Here is a 20,156-nt window from a genome sequence, read left to right as displayed (position 1 = left end):
ATATATGCACATGGTTGTGTATGTCCGACGGCGTGGGACGGTTTGTGACAATAACAAGGGAGCAAAGAAGGACAGTTTTGTTTGATAACGCGGGATTCGCGTCAGCCAATTCGTCCCAATTTCAATCAGATGCACGTATATTGTCCAACCTTCATGTCTACCCTGACTAGTATCATCCCCGTTGGCCTCCAAAAAAGGACCTAGAGATAACGAGGGTCTCCATGCTCTTCGTCGGAAGCTTCCGCTTCATCGACGCACTCCCGGATATCCAGCTCGATGTCCTCCCGTCTGTGCGCCATCGCCTCCAAGCGCTCCTGATACCGGGTCTCCGCCTCCAGACTGCCTTCACCCTCTTTGAAGTGCGCTACCTCCACATGAGCAATCCCCCCCTCAGACCACCCCACGGGCCACCGCGCCTCGACCATATCCAAAACGTCGCTGTTCTTGAACGATGAATTGACCCTCGCGTTGTCGATGACCAGGCAGCGGAGGCGCGGTACGAGCGCCGGCAGCCCTTCGTCCGTGGGTCGCGCGAGTGCGTGCAGCAAGCTAACCTCCATACAGACCATCGTCGAGTCGAGGCGGAGGGTGCGGAGCGCGGGCATGAGCTGCAGCGCGCTGACCAACTCCGGGAGCGTCGCGCCGAAGGTAGCGAGCTCGAACTTCGTGATGGTGCACCGCGAGCGCTCGATGAAGCCCTGCAGCGCCGGAACCAAGAGTCCCTCCTCGTCATGTCCCCAATCATATGGTCTCTGACCGAGCTGCACGCGCCGACTGATGGTGAGCGACGTCAAAGCGGGGGCAGTGAGAGCGCCGAGGAAGCACTCCAGGCCGGGCACACCGGGGGGCTGATTGCCCTCCATTCCCGGTTGCGTCGCCAGCATGATGTCCAGGTCATTGAGCTGAGGGAAGTCGGTCGTGAGCGAGCTCCACGGGGTCTGCGCCTCGTGGATGGCTCGATCCCCCTGATCCTCGACCTCGTAGAGGGTGCAGCGGAAGGTGCGGAGGCAAGGCATGTGCATCATGAAGTTGAATACATCGACCGAGTAACACGGCGCCTCGGGCAGGCAAAAGCATGTCATCTTCGAAAACGGAAAGTGCGCGAGCCCGAAGAGCAGGGGCGAATTGAAGATCGCACTGCGCAGCCCCTCGAAGGAGAAAGACACAAGTCGTGGAGCATCATGGAAAGCTGGTATGGGACCCCTCTCTGGCCTTCGCCACCTGGCAAGGAGCCTGAGGAAGTAGCTTACAGCGTTTGATGAAGTGGTCGACTGTCGGTCCGCACCACAGTGAATGTGTACCGTGTCAAGCATCGGTGTCGAGAGCGCATGAGGTGACAGTAGTGGCAACGGGTAGTCGTACGCTTGGCGGTGATTGAAGTTCAGGCATAGGCGTCGAAGCCGCGGTAGGCTGTCCTTGAAGGGCGGATACATGATCAAGGCCACCGCCGATCCCCTTCCGACGTCGATAGAGAGGGTCAGTGGGCGTGAGCCCGAGCGGGCGACAATGTTCGTAAAATATCTGTCCCTCCATATTTCGTTTTTTCCTTTCATGAACTCGTGCATGCCGGCGTCGACAAACAGATATGCATGTAGCGCTTGACTCGAGCGCGCGCAGTCTTTCCAACGTGGACAGACTTGAGCGATAAGTGCAGGGTAGTCCAGAGCACCACTACGACGCATGTACGCGACGTATTGGGCGCCCGTTCCGGGTTTTGGGTCTACGAGAGCGTCCGGCAGAGAAAGAACGAACATTATTTCGAGGAGTTCGTCAGGGACCTGGTTGATGAAGCATTGTCCAGTCGAAGGAGCGCGGAAGCGCGGTCGCAAAGACATTTGAGTCGTGAGGTCACCTCGCGTATGTTCTCAAAGACTAAATTCGGAGTCCAGTTCGTCATGAACAGTAAAGAGTAAAGGAGTTTGAAGCTCACCTTTCAGATGTCGGGTCGGCCCGGTTAGCTGCCGTTTCTCTCGCTTGCTGTGAAAGAGACTGCGTATGAGCCAAAGCATGATTAGTCGTATACGCCGTTTCCGACCCGAGGTGTATATTCAACTCACCCAGTGGACTTGAAAAGATGATGGAAGTCGAGGTCAGGCAGCGTGGGCACACTTCGGAACTCCCCGTGCGCCATCACGATCGAATGGATCTAAACAAGGTAGCTTTTGTCCTCAACTGTCATGAGGCGAACACCCATGCATTAATACGGGCCAAGGCCTACTCTTAAATCTCGCCCATAACGACTCTTTGGAAAAAATCTGAGATTTTACTCTGCTCAGGAAAGCTCGATTGCGCTACGGCTCGATCACAGTGAACTGTCTACACTTCGGGCGGAAATGGCACTTCCCGGGAACGACAACCTCATTCTACCGCTACTGGCAGGGTCCGGGGCTTCGTATCGTGGGATGACATGGGAAAGAAGTCAGCCCAACCAGGCTGACAGGCCCGAGGTCCGAGATGACTAGCCGCCTCAAGCCTCTTCAAAGAAGACCTCTCCCCAAGAAGCTCTAAAGACATTCCCCGTCGGTCAGCAGACCGAAGATCTCTATGGGATCCCGTTCATGTCCTGGCGCACTCGTGGTGGGCCCTTCCCCGTGACCGCGTCGTAGTCGAGCTAACCTTGCTCCGGTAGCGGATGTCGACGAGCAGCCATACGGGATGTTCGCAACGGACCTTGGGCCTCCTTGTATGCCTGTCATTGTACACTCACTCGTGAGCATGCTCGGAAGCTGACCGGCAGCTCTCGCTCTCGGCCTGCCTCCATTCTGAGCGCAGAGCGCGGTGGCGTACCGGAAAGACCGACGCCTCGCCGTTTACTACCTCCCGGGATGTCGCGGGAGACGATGCGTGACCCAAGGATCCATGTGAATGCGTACAGCAGCTATTGCATGCCAGCACGTGCGCTTCTCCTTCTGTACACGACCTTGTCCTTTCTTCCCCTCCCAGCCTGATGCTCCGTCTTCGTCTCGGTTTACTCGCCTCCTCAGGGGCCTTGCAGGATCGTCGAGAACCACCTTGGCGCGAAGATGCGATCTTCCGCTTGCATCGATCGAGGTAACTTTGCTCAATGTTCGTGCCAATAGCGTCCTCTTGTGCCTCCGGGCTATATGGGTGCGCGCTTGGGCGACACGGCCATGTCCTCAAGCTCGACAGTCAATAAAGGATGGACGTATATAAGGCAGGCCACTCGCACTATCATCCTTCACAGCGCTCTATCGCAGAGTTCTCCGTAGCAGGCCCTTCTCCTTCTCTAGCGAAGCTTCTCATCATGAAGTGGGACTTCGCGATCAACGTGCTGGTCGTCTCGCGTATAGCTGTGGCGCAGCAGATCTACGATGTGGTATGTGGCCTAGTTATTGTCCTGCCCGCCGAATCCCCCTCACAACGAAATATCACAGTGGCAGACGAAGGTGCGCATCGGAATGGGATACATGTTCATCGTCGCTGACAACAATGTCCACAGTGGGACCGAACGTCGCTACTCTCCTCAGTCGGCAGCGCCAATCCCGTGAACTTTACCGCTGCGGGAGGCGCGAAGTCGGCCGACATCGTCGTCCACGACAACCAGGTCTACCAGCCCATCTATGGCTTCGGCGGTTCGCTCAGTACGTATCGAAGGCTCGTGAATAGGCTCGACACTCATGATTTGCTAGCTGATTCTGCGGCGCTCACCCTCAACAACCTCAAGGTACGCTTTCTTCCTGTCAGTTGTGACGAGCTACTCAGAGTATGCGAGCAGAACAGGAATAGCAACAACTACTGGAACCTTCTCCGTTACCTTTTCGACCCTGCTGACGGCGCGAACGCGGCGGGGTTGAGTTATGTCAGAGTGCCCTTGGGCGCCTCGGATTTCTCTGCCGGCCGTGAGTTCACTCGAACTTTTGTTGTGACCCTCGACTCACTCAGAGTCATGCAGTCTATAGCTTTGATGACGTGAACGGCGATACATCGTGAGCCAGACTCCAACTTCTACCTTCGCCCTTCGATTGATCCTTATCCAGCTTCACCAACTTCAACATCAACCGCGCGCCCTCCTATCTTTTCTCTGTCCTCCGCGATATCCAGTCCGTCAACCGCTACCTCAAGGTCCACGTCGTCCCCTGGTCACCGCCCGGCTGGATGAAGAACACCGGCACGATGAACGGCGGCTCCCTCAAGGCCCAATACCTCACCCCGTACGCCACGTATCTCCTCAAGTGCCTGCAGGGTTTCAAGAGCCAGGGAATCAACCTCCATGCGATCTCCATTCAGAACGAGCCGCAGAATAGCAACCCGACGTATCCGACGGCGGTGTTCACGCCGGCGCAGGAGGCGCAAGTGGGCAATGCGCTGAGGGCGTTGATGAATAACAATGGCTTTGGGGGTGTCAAGCTTGTCGGTAAGTTGGGACGAGGCGCTGAGGACAAAATATTTCTCACAGACCTTCAGGTTACGAGCACAATTGGGACACCGCGGCGGCGTACCCCGTCACCCTCATCAATGATGCGCCGAACGCGTTCGCGGGAGTCGCTTTCCATTGTTATGCGGTACCCAATTTTTCATATTCGCTTGCACCATGGTATGCTTACTCGTTGCCCAGGGGAACGTAGGCCAGATGGACAGCTTCCACAATGCCCACCCTAACAAGGAGATATGTGAGTTTTCGCAGCTACGCTCATTTTCTAGTCATCTACTAACAGCATCTAGACTTCACTGAATGCGCTGGACTGGTCGGCAGCGACTGGTGGAGCGACATCAAGTGGTACACGGACAACATGTGCGCCAAGCCTATCTTCTTCAGACCGTTCACCACTAAACTCGACCCCAGCTTCATCGGCGGCGTCAACCACAACGCAGCCACAGGCCTAATGTGGAACATCGCCCTCGACGGCAACGGCAACCCCAAGCTTCCAAACACCAACAGCTGCGGTGGACCCGGCTGCCGCGCCATCGCGCAGGTCAACTCAGATGGATCGTGGAGTGTCAACCAGGAATGTACGTCGAATATCCCCTTCTTTTTTGTGCGTTGTCCTGAACCCTTCGCTTTAGTCTATGCCATGGCCCACGTCTCGAAGGCGACGATCCCAAAGGACGTTGGCGGCCCTATGGGGCGCCGTATCGGGACAACCGTCAGCGGCAGCCTCGGCTGGGGCCTTGTCACCACCGGCTTCGTTACCGAGCGCGTCAACAAGGCGGACTGGCAGCGCTACTCGCTAGTTGTCTTGAACTGTGCGTTCTCTCTTTCTCCCCTCCCTGTTCTGCTCTCCTAATGACCGTAAAACAGACGCCGATAATACGAACGGCGCCTGGAACCCTCAGCCGATACAGGTTCGCGAAGATAGTATCTTGCACGCGGATGCGTTGCGCTGACGATGTGCCCACAGACGACGATCAAGTTCCGCGGCAAGCAGGCGACCTACACGTTCCCCGTGGGCGTCACGACACTCTGGTGGTATGCTGCGAACCCGTCGGCCAAGGACGCGGCCGGCACTGAGGGTCTCAACGCGACTACAATTCATGGATTCAACGCGACCGCAGTCGATGGGATGAACGCGGGTAATGAGACCGTACCCACCAACGAAACGGTCAGCGTGAGCGCTATCGAAGCGTCTAGGCGGCGAGAGGAGCCGTTCGTGTACAGGCTACCGCGGCAGACCTTTGCACCTGCGCAGTGATATAGTTTCAGATAGCTGAAGGTTTGGGAGTGTTGGAAGGTGTCGAATTGTACTTGTATCTTGTGCTTTCTGCCAAGAAGTCCAGGTGTTCTTGGGTACTGTATACTATTGATGAACACCATCTACGGGCTGCTGACAGACATTGCGAACGATTCCTGCTATCATGATGCTCAGGTAAGCTCAGACCAGTGTCCACCGTTCGAAACGGCGGTCATGTGATGGGCGGCGGCGGTGGCCGCGTGAATCGATCACCTTTCTTTCTTGCTTCCTACTCTCACAAGCGCCACTGTCCCGACACCGACTTCGCTTCTGGAAATCAACACGAACCACTGTCTGCAGATCGCGGGGGTACAGACGCGTAATCGACCACAGTCAAAGAAATCACCCGGCTTCTGCTCTGCTCAAGCTTCAAGTTAGTCATCCCTTGCAAAATCCACTGTAAGCCACCGACCCCGCTGGCTTTGCGATGTCAGTGCACTCTGCGGTCATACCTCGCTTTTCCTCACCCAGACATTGCTTCGTCAATGCGTTGCCGAACGAAGTGCTTGAGATGATCTTTGTCTCCTCCGTCCCTCCATTCCTCTCCGAGCCCACACCTGGCAGTGTCCAGCAAGCCGTCCGATACATGCAGCGCGTCGACGTGCGCGACTACCCCCATCTTCTTGCCCTCGTCTGCCGCAGGTGGCATGGGGTGGCTCGCGCCAGTCAGGCACTCCACTCCTTCATGTTCGTAGACGTCGAGGATGCGTACGACTTCCAGCAAGACAGCGCCTACTACGAGGCGTACCTCGCGCGCTCTGGCACCCGTCCTCTCACCCTCTCGATCAATGGCATGCAGAGAACCTGCCTCGACCTCCTCGCTGCGTCGCCCTTTCAGGATCACCTCCCTCGTCTGCGATGGGCGTGCATCGACATGTATGTCTACGAGCTAGCAGGTGAGGACGAAGATGCTACCGGGTGCGATGTGTTTCCCTTGTTCCCCGGGGTAGAGACACCGCTGTTGGAGACCGTGCACGTCGATCTTGGTCAGGATGGAGGGTATTTCTCGACAGAGGGTGCGCATGAGTACTTCAGCAGCCTGGGCGGAGATGCTGTGGACGAGGACGACAGGATCCTTCGGCATGCGCCCCGCTTGGTGTCGTTCTCGATGGACCGATTCGACCCCGAGGGCCTGTGGACCCCTCTCTCGCTAAAGAACGCGGGGTTGGATTATGCTACGTTGACGTGCCTGCGACTTCCCTACGTCCAGCTCCGTGTGGTCGAGTGGTTCGAGCTTCTCGTCCTCTTGCCTGTCCTTGAGGTCTTCAGCTGCAGGGTATTTAATGTCGAGGATGAAGAGGGGGAGGAAATGGCGGAGGAGGAAGAAGAGGACGATACGAATGGGGACGGAACATCCGAGCACGCAAGATCAGAGTCGAGCCTGAGCGGCGAGGACGTCCAATCAGGCGTCGACGGGAGCAACACCAACGCCGGCTTGCTCACGCTCCCCCATCTGACCTGCCTGTCCATCTTCAGTGATTCCGAAATATGGGGTCCAACATACCCTTTGGACGCGCGTACTGGCGTCGGCGAGTTCCTCGCGGGGCTGGTCCTCCCATCCCTCACAGCATTTGGCCTCAAGACGAACGATTTTCGATCTGCACCCGACGAAGAGGAGAGCACCGCAGCGACGAGCGCGGTTCCCTTCTTAACATTCGAGAGATTCCTGCCTCCCGCTCTCCAAGCCCTCGTACAACGCTCCGGGTGCGAGGTGCACGAGCTCACCCTCGACACGCCGTTCATGAGACTTCACGACGTCGTCCGCTTGCTGAAGATCCTTCCCGAACTGCGTGCGCTGCACCTTGATCTGAACATGCACGCTTGCCAGGACGCAGGCAAGCTGCTGGGGCGGCTAGCACGCCGGTCAGAGGGAGGTGCCCTCGACCTCGTCCCCAAGCTCACCCAACTAGTCCTCGATAACCAGGAGAAGGACGTTCACCATGGACAAGGCGCGGTTCCCCTCAGCGAGCTCCTTACGTTCGTTGGGGAACGATGGCCCGTGGGTTGGACGGACTGGCAGATCGCGAGTGTACGAGCGGTTGTCAGTGAAGATCTGGAGAATATAGAAAAGGATGGCGCGTCAGAAGAGGGGAAGGGAAAGGTGCAAGAATTCTCGATACCAGAACACTGGAAGGACCTTCGCAGTGTGAGGAGGCGCGGCGACATCGAGTTGGTGATGGAGTACTTGGATCCGAAGGAATGATGAGCGAAGTAATCTATCCATTTCGTAATTGAATGGCGGGCTCCAGTGAGGCATCGTGCAATGTATTTACCTGAGAACTAACGGTGTCACGGTTCAACTTCACATCACGTGAGCAGCTTTCGGATAATTCCGCGAATTCAGAGCGCCCGCCGTCGCCATAGTCGTCGTCGCCGCTGTCACCGTTGCCGACGATCCCAACGCTTGTCGTAGGTATCAGACTCTGAGGGGCACCCGAGTGCAGGGGCATCGGACATTGCCGTTGGCCTGCCGACGGGAAATCCCACGCGAACATGACCTCGCCGTATCCTCCTTCCCCGCTCGTCACCGCGCCGTACAGCGCCGTCCTGGACACATCCGACGTTGAGACCCTTTCTCCGATGAGCCAGAACCGCCCTGAAGCCTCGGACTCGCCGAGGAGCGGGAATCACACCCCAATCTACATGACACATGCCGCCACACCCTCGACGTCCACATTCAACAACATCACAGTCCCCACGCCGACGGCGTCCCCGGTCGCGGGCCAGCGGCCATCGTTGACGTCGAAGAAGTCGCGATCGTCGCGCGTGAGTGAGCGGGAGCGCGAGAGGGATCGGGAGGGTGTGAGGCGCGCGCCTTCGGTCGCCTCAAACATGGTGCAGCGCACGCAGACATCGCAGCAGAGGATGCCCCTGCACAAGTTCCGCGCAACCCCCCGCTTCCCAAACGACAAGGACATCGCCCCCGCGGCGCCGACCCTCATGTACTGGAGTCGGGCACCAGTCTACGGCACGCTCCCCATGCGCACGATGCGCGCGCACACGGTCACCCTCATCGACTCCGTGGCCTGGCTCTTCGGCGGGTGCGACGACAAGGAGTCTGCAAAGGACATCTACCTCTTTGACACCGGTGCGTAGGCGCGCCTGTCGTCCCCGATCACCGCTCACGCCCATCCAGACACGATGCAGTGGACGCACCCCGAGATGTGCGGCGAGATCCCCCCTCCCCTTCGCGCGCACACGGCCACGCTCGTCGATCGCAAACTCGTCGTCTTCGGGGGCGGCCAGGGCGCGCACTACTTTGACGACGTCTACGTGCTCGACACGACCATGCGCCGCTGGACAAAGCCAAACCCCGCGCGCCCGGACATGCCCAAGCCCGCGCCCCGCCGTGCGCACACCGCCGTCTTCTACCGCGGCAAGACGTGGATCTTCGGTGGCGGGAATGGCATGACGGCGCTCAACGATGTGTGGACGCTCGAAATCACGCCCACCAACGAGTACGTCTGGGAGCCAGTGAAGATCAGCGGGCCCAAGCCGTCGTGCCGCGGATACCACACCGCGAACCTCATCGGAAGCATCATGGTCGTCGTCGGCGGAAGCGACGGCAAAGAGTGCTTCTCGGACATGTGGTACCTCAACCTCGAGACGCTCGAGTGGCGCACGAACAAGCTCGCGGAGCCACATAGGCGCCTGGCTCACAGCGCGACGCGCGTCGGCTCTTACCTCTTCATCTACGGCGGGCACGACGGCACAGAGTACCTCAACGACATGCTCTGCCTCAACCTCGTCGGGCTGCAATACGAGTCGCGGCAGATCATTGGGAAGCCGCCTAGTCCGCGCGGGTATCATGGCGCAATACTCGCAGACAGCCGCATCTTCGTGTTCGGCGGCTACAACGGCGGCGGAGCGTACGACGACGTGTACGTGCTGGACCTCGCGGCGGGCGCCTACCTCCCGCAGGTGACGAGCTTCGTGGTGGGTCCGACGGAGTAATGCAGGCGCACACATGGTAGTGGGCTTGTGCATCGAGACAGGCGCGCCGCTCGAATCAGCAAATATACGAGCACTAATTATGGCGGGGCGCCTGGCAGCGCTGCTCGCCCACATCTAATCCATCGAACTACCAGGCGGTAGCAGTGGAAGAGGCAACGACGGCTTCGTTGCCCTCAACGCGGACCGGATGCAACGTTATTGACCTCGATGCGGATGTTAGGCCTCGGATGCGAGGCCGGAGGCTGGCTATGGCCACAGTCGATCTGGCTAGCCAGCCCGCGGTGGTGCGAGCGCCGCGTCAGAGGGGTATGTACTGATATCTTTATTCGTCCGTACAACTACTGTATTCTTACTACTCGAGCTCCTTGTGCAAGATGTATATGTGGAATTCAACGTCAGTCTTTCTCCTTTGTTCACGGACCCCGAAATTTCAAGGTCCTGTCTTTTAACAGTACAGCTCAGCTGTCGATCCTCCAACCACCAGGTCTATGTCGCCACGGGCGCGTAGGCTGCGCAGGTCCTCGATCAGCTCTACGAGCAAGGACTGCCTGCCAGCTTCCTCGGCGTCGACTGGTGCCTCCTCTTCATTCGATGCCTCCTCTTCTTCCGATGCCTCCTCTTCTTCCGATGCCCCTTCATCCAATAACCCCTCTTCATCCGATACCTCTTCATCGTCCGACCCTTCCTGATCGTTTGGACCCTCCTCGTCGTTTGGACCTTCCTCCTCTTCCATCACTTCTTCGACATCCGAGGCCTCTCCGTCGTCCACTACCTGCTCTTCGTCCACGACGCCCTCGTCGTTCATCACCGCATCCTCGTTTGCTACACCCTCATCGTCGGCCACCTCCTCATATCCCTCTGCACCATCCCACTCCGCTTCGAGCTCCTCCATATCCTCCTTCACGACCACACGCACACTCGCAATCTGCCAATCCGTCCATCCCGCAGGCCACCGTTCGCCGATAAACCAAAGGAGTTCACGAAGGGGGACACTACGTTGCGGATGGTGAAGGTCCCTCTCGTAGTTGTCGAGGACAAGGTGGGTGAGCTTCGGGACGAGGTCGAGCTCACCGGCCGCTGACCGGCGCGCAAGCCGCTCCAGCAGGTCGTCCTCGCAAGCAACCATGCTCAGGTCGAGGTGCAGCGCGCGAAGCTCGGGCAGGATCCTTAGAATGCGGACGAGGTCGCGCAGATCCATGTAGGTGACGTCGAACGTGAGCGCTTGCACCTCGCAGCCGGAGCGCTGGATGAGGCCTCGCAGGGCAGGCAGCAGAAACTTGTCGTATGTCATGCAGGGTTTCTCCGCAGCGCCATCTTCATACTTGGCGGCCGCATTCTCGTCGTCCGCCGTGGCACTCTTGCGATTCGCGGTGACGCTCTGATCCTCGTCGTCTATGTCGCTGTCGCTAGCGAAGTCGGACTGGAAGCTGTCCGTTTTGAAGGCGAAGGCTCTGAGCGACGGGAGGACGAGGCTATCGAGGAACTTTCCGGTGCCGGTCCGCGCATCTGGAGGGTACGTGCACAGGACATTATCGACCAAGTCACTGAACAGGGAAAGCTCGGTCAGGTAAGGAAGCGTGAGTGGGCGAGGTTGTTCCTCCTCGCCACTCGCCTGCTCGTCCTTGCCTCTCGACTGCGCGCTTCCGTCCCCCGGCCCATTGCTTCCTCCCTCAGAGTGCTCAGGACCCTCCTCCTCATTCTCGGCGTCGAGCAGCCTGCAACTGAAGACCTCGAGGAGGGGCAGCTTGGCGAGGAACTCTAGCCAGTCAGCTACGCGAAGCTGGACGTAGGACAAGCGCAAGCACGTCAGCATCGCATAGTCCAGGCCGGCTTTCTTCAGAGAGAGGGGAGTCCAGAGCCCCTCGAAGTCGAACTTATCCATCGAGAACGATAGCAGCCTGGGTGCGTGGCGGAGGATCTTTGAGTTGTCGTCCGCGCTTGCAGTATCTTCGCCTGCGCCAGCTTCGCTCGTGTTGCTCTCGTGCGTGCCGTCCTTGCCACCCATATCGTCTTTGCGCGCGTCGTCTTCCACCGCTTGCTTGAGACGCCTGAAGAGGTGATACGTGCCCCCGAAGGTGGCCATCCCTTGGTCCTCGGCGAGATCGACATGCACCGTCTCCAGGACGGGAGTCTCGACCCCGGGGAACAAAGGGAACACGTCGTATCCGTTGGGTTCCTCGAAGTTGCACATCAACTCGCGGACATACGTGTCGATACATGCCCACTTTAGTCGCGCAAGATGGTCCCGGAACGGCGCGGCGGCCAGCAGATTGATGCAGGTGTCCTGCAGACCCCTGATCGAGAGCGTCAAAGGGCGGGAGCCCGAGCGGGCGAGGTAGGCGGCGTAATAGGCCATAGCTTGCTTGAATTCGAGGGCGCTCTCGTCCTCGGCGTCGACGAAGAGAAAGGAATACATGTTCTGACTGGACAGGGCCACTGCGCCCCACCGGCGGCAGACGAGGGCAAGGAGAGTGGGGTAGTCAAGAACGCCTGCGCGGTCCATGTAGTAGACCAAGTTCGCGCCGCTTCCGGGTACGGGTTCGCGAAGGGACGGAGGGACGGAGAATGAGAAGATCAGCTCCAGGATCTCGTTGGAGAGTCTGTTGATCATGTCGTGACTTGGTGGGCGAAAACGGGGTATGACGGCGGAATGCGACGACATCGTGACCCGTACGGGAAGGTTGACAGTGGCTTATGGCTCTTGCGAGGGTAAAGTTCAAGCAGCAGTGTAACTGAGAAGGAAGGAGTGGGGCGAAACTGGTGTAAGGTTTGAGTCTAGTAGCTCTGATGAGAGTGAGAGCGAAGAGAGAAAGGATTGACCTGCAAGCTGCGCAGCTCTTTGAGGCACGTCACATGACAGGCACTTGCTTTATGTGCTTTCTTCGTTGAGAGTTCTTTCAGTCATCGGTTATTACGTCGGGCATGCTGTACGCTACACTATACTGCAGTCCTTGAACTGAGTGTTCATGCGGACAATATATATAATTTGCTTGCGAGGACAAGCACTAGTTCCAAAACACGCTTCGACACAGTGCCGTAAACTGGCGGTCCTCAGCTGCTTGCATGTCAATGACTCTGATGGAATTGGAGCATAGAGCGTGCATAGCAGAAGGATGCCCACAAACCGGAGGAGATAAGAAGGTTCGAACCGTGACCTGTCACGGCTCACGCGAAGATCAACCATTTGCAAACCAATTCCCATAGTTGGCAACCTTTGTTCTCCGCGTCCACAGATAGTCGCACACCGATTCTCAAAATGACCGAAGACCATGGAAGTAAGCGCCTCAAGTGCACAGCAGCGCACAATGAAGGCGGCTCCAACGATATCAGCCAGCTGGCAGATGTGATACTTGCTGTATGGGACTATGCTCGGCCATCAGGTATCCATCACGGATGAAGCAATGAGCAAGAGCCCTCGATGTCTCCCACATGCAAGCGCCCCTTGTTTCCTCCTTCATCCTCCACCTTCTCCCGCTAGGCATCTCGCGCAAGCCCGCCCCCTCGTACAAGCCGAGGCCCCCGCTTGGCTAGCGGCAGGCACTCCACCGTTTGACCATGATATCCCAGAATTTCACCATCGAGAGCGTCTGCCCGCTCATTCGCTACGACCCTCCGAGCGGCTGGAGAGAAGGGGACCCCGCAGATGACCCAGAGACGGGCAAGTGCGTGCTACAATCTTCCCAGATTGGCCGGGAGCTGACTGCGTCGCTACGCAGGTACTCGGACGGGCACTTCACCCTCACGAACCAGATGGGCTCGTCCGCATCCTTCACCTTCAACGGGAGCGCTATATACATCTTCGGGGCAAAGAGGTGTGTAGTCCGCTTTCTTTAGATATACCTGGCACTAACCTTCACATAGGGACAACCACGGTGAGCCGGGCCCGGTGAATACATGCCGTACAAGTGATCGAGACGCAGCGCAGGGGTATACGTCGTAGAACTCGACGGCGAAGGCACGACATTCAGCGGACACGATCAAGCCGGCCAATTCCAAGTCCCCCTCTTCGCGCAGGACTCCCTGGATAACACGCTGCACACCGTGAAGGTCACCAATAGGGAAAGCCTCTACCTCGACATCGACTACGTGCGTCCTGTCATCCTGCTGCCGCGGCAGCTTTTCGCTAATACCCCGAATAGATCACCTGGACGGCATCGCTTGAGGGCGACTACTCACCTTCGCTAACGACGACCCAAGATGATGATCCCATGTTCTCCTACACTCCCTCCAACGCCTGGTCGACCGCTCCCGGAGATATCCCCTCGCTTGACAAGTTCAGTGGCGGGACAGCACAGTACGTATTCTACCCGCCTCTGATCCGTTTGCACTGCTCATCTGTGTGCAGTGGCACTCGCTCTGCAGATGCCTCCGTCTCACTCGAGTTCACCGTACGTACCATCGCGCGTTCCATTCAGAAGCAGCGATTCTCACCTCCCATCAGGGCCAAGCAGTCCAGCTGTTCGGAGGCACCGGCTCCGCGCGCGGGCCCTACGAAGTCCAGCTCGACGACGGCGACCCGCAGACCTTCAACGCGACGAAGCGCGACGTCACGCCGCAGACCCTCCTCTTCTACGCAGACGGCCTCGCCAATGACAAGCACACCCTGAAGTTGACGAACAAGCCCGTGACGGATGGACAGGGCCTCGTCATTGACTATGTCGTGTCATACAATGTGCGGGGCGGGCAGGATTCGGGCAGCGGTGATGATACCAGTGCAGACGACTCGAGCAAGAGCGGCTCGGACTCGTCGGGGAATGCCTCGTATGTCGTATTGCCGATTTCGTGCTAGGGTTCTGTGCATGCTCACTGTGTGATAGGACGTCGAATGCCGGAGCCATCGCGGGTGGGGTAGTCGGGACGCTCGGAGGCTTAGCCGTAATCGCTGCGCTTGTCTTCTTCTTCCTACGACGACGACGACGCAAGGTCCTAGCCGAAAAGAGCAAGCTCATCCCCCAAAGTTTTCCTGCACCCGGCTACCCGCCCTCCACGCCAGGCTACTACGGCTCGCCCGGCCCATACGGCCAGCCCACCCCTTATACGGACGCGAGCCCGCAGCCATATCCCCCTCCACAACCCTACCCCGGCCAACCGCCCCTCATGCCCAATCGCGGCGGCTTCCCGCCAAGCGAGGACCAGCGCACTTTCACCTCGTACTACCCTCCAACGACGGCGACGTCGTATGCGTACAATACCTCGAACTCCGACGGCTACAACTCTTCGCACTCCCAGGGGCGCGATGGCTCCTCGCAGGGCAGCGCGGGCCCGCCGCAGCCCCCGCCTCCGGGGGGCACCGCCAGCCCCGTCTCGCACGACATGTCGAATCCCTGGTCGCAGTCCAGCTCCGGGCGCTCGGGCGGCGGCGCGACGCAGATCGGGGCCGCGCTGTACGCCATGAACCGGACGGACACGGATAGCGGGTCGCCGACCACCGCAGCGCCGCCTCCCGCGCCCTTCTCTGGCTCGGGCTCGAGGAAGGCGATGGGCGTGCCGCTGCCTCCCTCTGCGCATGGACCACCGCCGACGCACATACCTATGGACACGCTGCAAGATCAGCGTATACACGTACCCGGGCGGGAGCAGGACTTTGGTCCGCTGCCGCCGGAGTACTCGCAAGTTTTCCAGGGTCATGGGAATGTGGCTTGAGGCTCACGAGTGAGTGGCTCGAAATTCACGACTGGCATGTAGGTTAGGAGTGGTGTTGTGGGGTTTTGTGTGTATGGGACATATACGAGGCTGCCTCGGACTCTTGGGTAGTTGTTGTATCACTTGCAAGTATTATACGCCGCGCCGGCGATGCCCATCGTAATCTATGACTGTATTCAGCTGCATGTTCATAAGCGATCGGTGCTGTTGCAGTCCAAGTGCTCTTTCTTGTTCTGAACAGGATCTGCTAAGCTACTCCTGCAGAGACTCGAACACGATGTCGATGTCCGCCCGGTCCCTGAGCTTCCGAACATCTCTCCCGGCTTCTGCAATGGGCGATTCTTGCATTTCCTCCCCTTTGCCGCCCCCCAGCTCCTCGCTCAGAACCGCACTCAGATCTTCTTTGACGACGACACACACGCGCGCAATCTGCCAATCCGTCCACCCCACGGGCCATCGCTTGTCCACGAAGCGAACGAGATCGCTGAGGATAAGTGCACCTTGATGATGGTAAACGTCCCTCTCCTGGTTATCGAGAACCAAGCGACTGAGCTTCGGCACGAGCTCGAAGTCGCCCTCCGCTGACTGGGTGAGGCCACCTCCCCCTGACCGGCGCGCCAGCCGTCCAAGCAGCTCGCCTGCATCCTCGCAAGCCTGCATGCTCAGGTCGAGGTGCAACGTGTGCAGCTCGGTTAGGATCTCTAGTACGAGTACGACGTCGCGCAGACTCATATCGAAAATGTTCAGCGCGAGCTCGTGCACCTCGCAGCCGGAGCGCTGAATGAGGTTCTGCAGTGCGGGAGGCAGGAACATGTCGTACGTCAAGTAGTCTTCATCTTTGTTGAGTCCGCGGCGCGTGCTGTCTTTCGTGTTGAAGCTGTTAGTCTTGTAAGAGAAGGTTTTGAGGGAGGGGAGGACAAGTCCATCGAGGAGTCTTTCGAGGCCGGTCTGCTCGTCCGCAGAATACAGTGTTGCGCCGTCGTTACCAGAGTCGCTGCAGATGGAGAGGTCGGTCACGAAGGGGAGCGTGAGCGGTCCCGCCACGTTTCCCGCATCCTCGCAACCGAACTGCTCATCCTCATCACTAGACTGCTCATCCTCACTACTGGACTGCCCATCCTCGCTGTCTGGATCCTCCTGGGTTTCGGTGTCGAACAACCGGCAGCTAAAGACCTCAAGCACGGGAAACAGTGCGAGAAACTTGAGCCAAGCAGCCGCGCGAAGCTGCACGTAGGGCAGCCGCAAGGAGGTGATGATCCCGTAATTCAGGCCGGCATTCTGCAGAGAATAAGTCCTCCAGGAGCCCTCGGGGTCGAACCTTTCCATCGAGAACGATGAGAGCCGGGGCGCATGGCGCAGGATCTTGCGATCCTCACCCATATTTCCTTTGGACAGACCCTCAAAATACTGGTGCGCACCGAGCGAAGCGCTTAGCCCTCCATCCTCCCCAACATCGACGTGAATAGTCTCCAGAAGTGGCGTCTTGACCCCGGGAAACAAAGGGAACACCTCGTACCCAGTAGGGCCGTCAAATTGGAAGACATACTGCTCGACATACATATCGATGCACGCCCACTTCATGCGCGGGAGTTGATCCCGGAAGGGTGCGGCGGCCAGCAGGTCAATGCAGGCCGCCTGCAAGCCGTTTATCGAGAACGTCAGAGGGTGATTGCCCGAGCGCGCGAAGAAGGACGCATAGTAGTCGTCGCTTTGCCTGAATTTGTACGCGTTTTCAACATCGACGAAGACAAAGGAGTGGAGGGTCTGGCTGGTGCGAGCCACTTCGCGCCACCGGCGGCAGACGAGGGCGAGAAGACTGGGGTAGTCGCGCACGCCTGCGCGTTTCATATATTGGACAAACCGTTTGACGCTGCCAGGTGTAGGCTCGGAGAGGCATGGTGGGGCGGAGGACACGAATATCATCTCGAGGATCTCGTTTGGCAGTTCATGGATGCAACACCATAGAGGTGGCCGGAAGCGAGGAATGATTATGACGTTTGGTGGCATTGCGAGGTGAGTGGGTAGGATGCACCGCTCTTACACAAGAAGAAGCCTGAGGATTGCCACTTGCGAACAAGATACACGGGCGATCTGACAAAGCCCGATCCTCGCTCGGTGGCCAGAGGTAGCTCGCAGAGAGGGCTTGAACTCGGTATCAGAGAGGCGTCAATATAGACTTGGAAGACAGTTCTGCATATGGATTGAAAGGCGCCCGCGAGAGCAGTAAGGCAGAGGCTGCGATCAGCCGATATCGATGCGTGACAGGGATATATATATATATATAGTGTCACGTGACTGACTCGTCACATATCCGCGGCAAACCCCGAGCACCTTGCCTACTTCGTCCACCTGTCTTGCGCACATTTATATCCTCTCAGTGATATACATGCGCTGATATGCTCAGTATTTGACTCGAGTGATACATGATTCTGACTTGAACATTGTGACTAAATTATACAGATGAGGCTTCAAGGGTGCGGCAAGTCTTGTTCTACTCCCCTCGAGACTCTATCACCAAGTCGATATCGCCGCGAGCTCTTATAGCGCGCAGCTTCTTCCTGCTCTTCTTGATTGAGGGCGCCAACACTTTTCCGTCCTCCGCGCAATCGTCCGCAAAATTCTTCACATCCTCGCTCACAACCACCCGCAAGCTCGCAATCTCCCACGTCGTCCAGCCCATGGGCCATCGCTTGTCGATGAGCCCAAGAACAGAAGCGAGTGGAACAGACCCTTCCGGATGGAACAAGTCAGGCTCGCGGTTGTCGATGACCAGATGGGCGACCTTGGGCACAAGGTTCAGCTCGCCTCCCTCTGCCCGATCCGCCAACCGGTCGAGCAGGTTCTCCTGGATGGCTACCATGCTCGCGTTCAGGTGCAGAGATCGCAGCTCTGGAACGAGCCTCAGGAAAGCGATCACGCTCGCGAGCCCCGTGCGTGGCGTGTCGAGCGTGAGATCGTGCACCTCACATCCGGAGCGTCGGATGAGAGCTTTCAGACCGGCAAGCAGGTATACGCGAATGTTCTTCGTGGACGCGTCTAGCGGGCTGATAGCGGTGTCGGTAGCCAGGCCAAAAGCGCTGAGAGACGGAAGGGTCAACCCTGCGATGAGCTGAGCAGCATCGGATTCATATTCGGTGACGAGATGGAGGTCGGACAGGTGAGAGAGCGTAAGCTGGCTTGCCTTAGGTGGCTCCGCGCGTACTGCAGCTTGGGGCGCGGCAGGTGGCCGGTCGTCTTCGTCGTGCGCTCCAACGTCGCTGTTGGACTCGCCGCCTTCGCCGTCTGCAGCATCCTTGTCGGCGTCGGCCTCTGAAGTCTCGTCCTCGCCGCCACTTTCCTCGACCTTTTCTCCTCCGCCACCAGCGTCGTCGCCCTCAGGCAACTGCTCCTCTTCCCCATCCGACTGCTCGCTCTCGTCAGAAGAACCGCTCTCGTCGTCAGACTCGTCCCTCGGAAGACTGCCATGGAACACGCGAAGCACGGGCAGCTCAGCGAGCACCTTCAGCCACTCCGCGGCGCCCAAAGCCACGTAAGGCAGCCGCAAGCACGTCAGTGTCTGGTAGTCCAGCCCCACGTTCTGCAGCAGCATAGGCGGCAGCCCTTTGGGATCGTACCGATACATGGAGAACGAGCGCAGGCGCGGGGCGCAGCGTAGGATCCTCTCATCTTGCCGAGAGGCCTTGGCATAGTAGTAGTTGTGGAAGTACTCCGTTGCGCCGTCGTCGGTGGCCAGGCTCCCGTCTTGGCCGACGTCGACGTGTACGGTCTCGAGGAGAGGAGTTTGCACGCCGGGGAACAAGGGGAAGACGTCGAAGCCGGTCGGATCATCGTAGTTGCCCAGCAGCTCCGAGGCGTACAGGTCGATGCACGTCCAGCGTAGCCGGGGGAGGTGGTCCCGGAAGGGCGCCGCAGCGAGCAGGTCGATAGTCGTGTCTTGCATGCCGTTGACGGAGAGCGTCAGAGGGCGAGAGCCGGAGCGCGCTAGGAACGCCGTGTAGTACTCGTCGGTCTGCTTGAAGTCGTACGCGTCTTCGACGTCGACGAAGAGGAAGGCGTAAAGGGCCTGGCTAGTGCGGGCGACAGGGCGCCAGTGGCGGCAGACGAGGGCGAGGAGGCTTGGATAGTCGCGCACGCCCGCGCGCTTCATATACTTGACGGTTTCTTTGACGCTCCCGGGCGTAGGTGCAGAGAGAAACATGGGGACGGAGGATACAAGAATCATTTCAAGGACCTCGTTTGGTAGATCGTTGATGAAGCATCGCCATAGTGGGCGGAAGCGGGGTATAACAACGGGGTGCCGCGCCATCTTGATTTGGAAGGGAAGGCTGGCACGGGGGTGAGTGAGGTTTACAGGAGCCAAATGAGACGTGACGGACTGAAGGGGCTGATATACGTAGGGTGCGTGCGAGATACCGGAGACGGCTAAGCAGCAAATCACTTGGAGTTCGAAGCCAAGTTCTGTGGGCGCGATATGCAGCGTCTCGATGAAAGTAAAAGGGAAAGGATGAAGATGAACACTTCGAGCTCACGCGCAGCTATAAGCCAGTCGGGTCCATCACATGACCAATCTACTTCCTTCCTTTCACCAAAATTTTTCGTTGACGGACGATCGTTCTTTGAGACGACGGCAGGACGCTGAAAGAGACGAGTTCGTTAATGAGTCGGTTATTGCCGGTATACTTCCCACGCCACACCTGCTGAATTTTTTTTGGAAGGTCTTAAGCGCGATCACGTGGATAATTTCAATCTTGCGATCACTTGCCGTCGCGCGCAACGCGCATCTTCCTTCCTGCCAACGCGTAGTTCCACCAAGGTCGGCCAGACTCGCCGTGTCGGCAGAACTCTAGTCACTAGCTCGTCCTGCAGCCA

The 20,156-nt window shown here is 58.3% G+C and overlaps 8 protein-coding genes across 8 annotated transcripts; 4 read left to right on the top strand and 4 right to left on the bottom strand.

Moving 5' to 3' along the window:
- Positions 1-102: 102 nt before the first annotated feature.
- On the bottom strand, positions 103-2,090 carry SCHCODRAFT_02552712 (uncharacterized protein). The gene is made up of 3 exons (XM_003027978.3): positions 2,058-2,090; positions 1,931-1,989; positions 103-1,872 (listed from the first exon to the last, which is right to left on the bottom strand). Exon 3 carries the CDS (start codon positions 1,833-1,835, stop codon positions 201-203), a length of 1,635 nt encoding a protein of 544 aa, XP_003028024.1. The 5' UTR covers positions 1,836-1,872; positions 1,931-1,989; positions 2,058-2,090; the 3' UTR covers positions 103-200.
- Positions 2,091-3,265: 1,175 nt separating this feature from the next.
- SCHCODRAFT_02704979 (glycoside hydrolase family 30 protein) lies at positions 3,266-5,651 on the top strand (the record flags this gene model as incomplete). Its single annotated transcript, XM_050346995.1, has 14 exons — positions 3,266-3,337; positions 3,396-3,407; positions 3,461-3,602; positions 3,651-3,685; positions 3,737-3,860; positions 3,914-3,947; positions 3,999-4,375; positions 4,426-4,523; positions 4,577-4,631; positions 4,684-4,753; positions 4,805-4,971; positions 5,026-5,205; positions 5,261-5,304; positions 5,361-5,651. 14 exons carry the CDS (start codon positions 3,266-3,268, stop codon positions 5,649-5,651), a joined length of 1,701 nt encoding a protein of 566 aa, XP_050198152.1.
- A 283-nt stretch (positions 5,652-5,934) lies between these two features.
- On the top strand, positions 5,935-7,984 carry SCHCODRAFT_02638537 (uncharacterized protein). Its single transcript, XM_003028259.3, has one exon. It carries the CDS (start codon positions 6,202-6,204, stop codon positions 7,891-7,893), a length of 1,692 nt encoding a protein of 563 aa, XP_003028305.1. The 5' UTR covers positions 5,935-6,201; the 3' UTR covers positions 7,894-7,984.
- SCHCODRAFT_02638535 (galactose oxidase) lies at positions 7,781-10,051 on the top strand. The gene is made up of 3 exons (XM_050346030.1): positions 7,781-7,906; positions 7,964-8,777; positions 8,826-10,051. The coding sequence occupies exons 2-3, from the start codon at positions 8,184-8,186 to the stop codon at positions 9,642-9,644; spliced, it is 1,413 nt and encodes a 470-aa protein (XP_050198151.1). The 5' UTR covers positions 7,781-7,906; positions 7,964-8,183; the 3' UTR covers positions 9,645-10,051.
- A 38-nt stretch (positions 10,052-10,089) lies between these two features.
- SCHCODRAFT_02692286 (uncharacterized protein) lies at positions 10,090-12,306 on the bottom strand (the record flags this gene model as incomplete). Its single annotated transcript, XM_003027977.1, has 1 exon — positions 10,090-12,306. The coding sequence occupies one exon, from the start codon at positions 12,304-12,306 to the stop codon at positions 10,090-10,092; it is 2,217 nt and encodes a 738-aa protein (XP_003028023.1).
- Positions 12,307-12,915: 609 nt separating this feature from the next.
- Positions 12,916-15,311, top strand: SCHCODRAFT_02638531 (uncharacterized protein). The gene is made up of 8 exons (XM_050346029.1): positions 12,916-13,306; positions 13,361-13,456; positions 13,506-13,516; positions 13,570-13,730; positions 13,784-13,938; positions 13,990-14,032; positions 14,086-14,405; positions 14,462-15,311. Exons 1-8 carry the CDS (start codon positions 13,200-13,202, stop codon positions 15,285-15,287), a joined length of 1,719 nt encoding a protein of 572 aa, XP_050198150.1. The 5' UTR covers positions 12,916-13,199; the 3' UTR covers positions 15,288-15,311.
- SCHCODRAFT_02638528 (uncharacterized protein) lies at positions 15,239-17,508 on the bottom strand. The gene has a single exon (XM_003027976.2). It carries the CDS (start codon positions 17,292-17,294, stop codon positions 15,540-15,542), a length of 1,755 nt encoding a protein of 584 aa, XP_003028022.2. The 5' UTR covers positions 17,295-17,508; the 3' UTR covers positions 15,239-15,539.
- A 154-nt stretch (positions 17,509-17,662) lies between these two features.
- SCHCODRAFT_02692283 (uncharacterized protein) lies at positions 17,663-19,908 on the bottom strand. Its single transcript, XM_003027975.2, has 2 exons — positions 19,664-19,908; positions 17,663-19,612 (listed from the first exon to the last, which is right to left on the bottom strand). The coding sequence occupies exon 2, from the start codon at positions 19,591-19,593 to the stop codon at positions 17,779-17,781; it is 1,815 nt and encodes a 604-aa protein (XP_003028021.1). The 5' UTR covers positions 19,594-19,612; positions 19,664-19,908; the 3' UTR covers positions 17,663-17,778.
- Positions 19,909-20,156: the final 248 nt, after the last annotated feature.

The sequence above is a fragment of the Schizophyllum commune genome (assembly GCF_000143185.2).
Source record: "Schizophyllum commune H4-8 unplaced genomic scaffold SCHCOscaffold_11, whole genome shotgun sequence".
Lineage (NCBI taxonomy): Eukaryota > Fungi > Basidiomycota > Agaricomycetes > Agaricales > Schizophyllaceae > Schizophyllum > Schizophyllum commune.
Note: the sequence above shows the minus strand (reverse complement) of the source record. Positions and strands in the feature narration are given on the sequence as shown.